Source organism: Neofelis nebulosa, chromosome 3 (genome assembly GCF_028018385.1).
Source record: "Neofelis nebulosa isolate mNeoNeb1 chromosome 3, mNeoNeb1.pri, whole genome shotgun sequence".
In the NCBI taxonomy this organism is placed as follows: domain Eukaryota; kingdom Metazoa; phylum Chordata; class Mammalia; order Carnivora; family Felidae; genus Neofelis; species Neofelis nebulosa.
In genome coordinates, this window is record NC_080784.1 from 148943907 (window position 1) to 148948093 (window position 4187).

General features: G+C 41.2%; 1 protein-coding gene across 1 annotated transcript; it reads left to right on the forward strand.

Moving 5' to 3' along the window:
• The first annotated feature begins 768 nt into the window (after window positions 1-768).
• Window positions 769-1922, forward strand: LOC131508055 (small nuclear ribonucleoprotein-associated protein B-like). The gene is given in 3 exon segments (XM_058723325.1): window positions 769-1024; window positions 1169-1744; window positions 1747-1922. Coding segments are annotated over 3 exon segments (1008 nt in total).
• The last annotated feature ends 2265 nt before the right edge of the window (window positions 1923-4187 follow it).

The window sequence follows — 4187 nt, forward strand, 5'->3', positions numbered from 1 at the left end:
GCTAGACAGGCAGACAGCACACAGTCGGCCTCTTAAGAACTGAGCCAAAGCACCTGCTGTTTCCATGAGCACCTCTGTCAGAGCCCCAAATCCCTACAGGGCTGGTAATGCCAAGCCATGATTATTCAGCCTTGTTGTGCACTGTAAAGAGGGATTTACTAATCAATATCCCAGTAGGATCTTTAACATTTTTAGATAATTTTTCCAGCAGCAATAAGTTAGTAATATCAACAAACAAGGACAAATGACCAGATGGCAGGTACACGAGGCTTGCTGGACTAGCATTCATTGGGGGGAAAACTCAGGAAGTCAGGATCAGTGGCAGGCTTGCGTGGCCTCCATCGCCCATCACAAGATTGGCAGGTGCAGAGCAACCTGGCAAAACCAGTCATCAGACTCCAGCAGGGAGATCCTGATGCTTGGGCCATGGCGCTTCAAGATAGCTCATTAACAAAACTCTAATCATTACTCTGGTGTTCTCATGCGGTGTGATAGAACATCGATACAACGTAAGAGAATGTTCCTCCTGACATCTCCAGCCTATCCAGGTGTGATCAGGGGCTGGTGTCCATGACTAACGGTTACTGGTATTCAGTGGTAGAAGCAGGTTGCAGGATTTACCATATCAGTGTTCATGGCTGGGTATGAGCTATCCTCCTTCCTTGGCACTAACAGGGAGCCCAAGTTTCGTGGTTAGCTGGAGTTTGTGGCCCTAAAGAGCTGGTGGCAAAAGTAACCTACAGCGGCAAGGTGGAGTGATCTCCGGAGATGCCAGACGGTCTGTTCCGAGGAGCAGCCAACAGTGCAAGCCAGGGAGCCAATCAGGGACTGCCTACACTGGAGACAGACCACAGAAAAGCACGGGATGTACCAGAGGTGGAAGTCCAAGTCAAACATAGAAGGACAGCCTCACTAAGCAACCAAGAGGGTCAGCTTTACCCAAGGGGATCTCAGCAGCAAGTACCCATGGCAAGTTTCCAGCCAGAACTGAGACAAGCATTCTCATCTGAGACAGTAAGAGATGGTTACAGTCATATTGGAACATCTAGGTAGTTGATTTCCACATGAAACACCAGGTTCTATCAACTGTTTGAAGCTTCTGTCCCAACTTGCACTGGTTGTGGTAGTGCCTGCATCATACCTTTATCTAGTCTTCACTAAGCTGTAGGTATTAAGGATCCTGAAATCGACATTGGATTTGGTGCTGTTTTGGAACACCAACTACGACTGTGGGAAAGCGAGTTGCAGCAGCACATTGACCATAGAATGAGATGTATCCTGCAAGATGGCCAAATCTTCATTGGCACCTTTAAGGCTTTTGACAAGCATATGAACCTGATCCTCTGTGATTGTGATGAATTCAGGAAGATCAAGCCAAAGAATGTGAAACATCTGGAGCGTGAAGAAAAGCGGATCTTGGGTCTGGTGTTGCTGTGTGGGGAGAACTTGGTTTCCATGACTGTGGAAGGACCCCCCCCCAAAGGTACCCAAATGCCCAAAGGCATTTCTCAGGTACCATTTGCTGGAGTTGCAGGAGGCCCTGAGGTTGGCAGAAGATCTGGCAGAGGAATGCCAGCCGGTGTTCCAGTTCCCCAGGCTCCTGCTGGATTAGCAGGGCCTGTCCGAGGGTTTGGGCGCCTTCCACAGGGAAGAGGCACTGTAGCAGCTACTCTTGTTGCTACTACTGGCAGCATTGTTGAAGCCCCAGCTCAGTATCCACCAGGATGGGGGACACCACCCATTCCTTTGGTCAAGCAATACCACCTCCAGACATTATGGTTCCTCCACCTGATATGAGACCCACTCATGGGCCCACCAACAAGCTTCCCTCTGCTCGAGGGATGCCAGTAGGCATGCCCTCTCCAGGAATGAGACCCCTATCTCCCCAGGAATGCATCCATGAAGACCCTAGGATACTTTGATCCTTCTTAAGTTACTTTTTTCCCCTGCCATGTGTCTTGTGAAACTCTGTAGAGTGTTTGTGAGCTTTTGTTTCCTATTTGCTGCATTAATACTAGCTAATAAACGTACAGATGCACATAGCAATTAAACTGCAAAAAATAAGGTAACCTATAGTGTTAGAAGTCAGGACAAGTTGTTCTTGGAGTGCTATTGATATGTGAGCATATGAGGATATGAGGGAGCTTCTGGAATGCTGCTAAAATTCTCTTTCTTGATCTGGATGCTAGTTACACAGGTGAGCTTAACCTTATGATAAGCTGTCGAAATGTGTACTTATAATTTGTACATCTTTAGATGCATATTATTTTTCAACATAAAATTTAACATTAAAAAAGAAATAGCTCGACCACATCTAGGTGAGATAAAGTACAAAGCAAGGGACAAACACTTTCACCAAGATCAACTGGGGGAAAAAAGAATAACTGCAGTGGATTGTAGCAAATCAGATATGTTAAAATTGGTGAGTTTACAATATTTATTTTTTAAAGGTAAACAGTCCTATGGACCAGGAAGATTTAATTATTTTAAAGTTGTAGGCATCTAATAAAATTTCTTCTAAATAAATGAGGAAACAAAATCTATGAAAACTGATAAAAACAAAATTGACAAAAGTGAAGGGAGAAATAGATCTGTAAAGTGGCTATATTTTAATAAACCATTTTTAGTTACTGATGGAATAAGCTTCAAAGATAAAATTTTGTAAATATGAATTAACATATATGTTATGAATTAATATACTGAATCATAATACAGTGTTACATATATATATCACATCAACAACTGCAGTATATACATTCTTTTCAACCATAAAAGGAACTTTTTATAAAAATTGACCTTGAATAGGACATAAATCAAAGTAACAAATTTAAAAGGATGAAATCACTCAATGCATGCTTTCTGAACATAATGCAATTTTACTAAAATTCAGTAATGCAAATATACCTAGATGATAGCCATACGTTTGAATTAAGGAAATTCTTTTTTTTTTTTTTTAAATTTTTTTTTTTCAACATTTTTTATTTTTGGGACAGAGAGAGACAGAGCATGAACGGGGGAGGGGCAGAGAGAGAGGGAGACACAGAATCGGAAACAGGCTCCAGGCTCCGAGCCATCAGCCCAGAGCCTGACGCGGGGCTCGAACTCACGGACCGCGAGATCGTGACCTGGCTGAAGTCGGACGCTTAACCGACTGCGCCACCCAGGCGCCCCAGAATTAAGGAAATTCTTAACAGAAATTAAGAGAAAATATTTTACCTTATAATGTAAGGAAAACAACATATATCAAAATTAATCTGCACTGTGCCAACATGAATGAGTCTTCTACACCTAACGTGGGAAAGAAGCAATGTGCAACAATGCCTACCCCATGATCCCATTTTGAAAATTCAAAAATGTGTACTAACAAGAAGTTTGTAGAGAAAACAAATATGTAATTAATATTCAAATAACTTTGAAAAGGTCAACAGAACATAATTTCTTATAAGAAATGCCTTAAAACTGAAGTTAGTTTATTAGTAACTAATAAAATAACAGCCCAAATTGTTCTACAGACAAATTTGACTAAAAAATCAAGAAGCTCTTAGCTCCAAATTTTAAAAAATTGTTTTTAATGTTTATTTATTTTTGAGAGAGAGAGAGACAGAGACAGGGTGCAAGCAGGGGAGGGGCAGAGAGAGGAGACGCAGAATCCGAAGCAGGCTCCAGGCTCTGAGCTGTCAGCACAGAGCCTTGACACGGGACTCAAACCCACAAACCGCGAGATCATGACCTGAGCCAAAGTCGGAAGCTGAACTGACTAAGCCATCCAGGTGCCCCTTAACTCCAAACTTAACCCTCTTTTATGGAATACAAAAAAGAAACATTACTCAATTCTAATAATATACTGCTATAACCATAAATGACAGCATAAGCGGTACAAGATAATAAAGCTACAAGCCAGTCTCATTCATAGTCTTAGACCTATCTAAATAAAATATTTAAAACCTGAAGCCAGCAACATATAAAAGAGATAAGACATCATAGCAATTTGTGTTTTTATAAGGAATATAAATTTGAATTATCAAACAGAAGTAGAAAGGTCATAATCATGTCAAAACTGGCAAATCCCATTTAATAAAATTCAACATTAATAAGCACAACTATTTATAAACTTAGACAAGAAGAAAGCTCTCTACATGATCAAGGGTATTCACAAAAAACTGCCATAAACACTGTATTCAATAGTA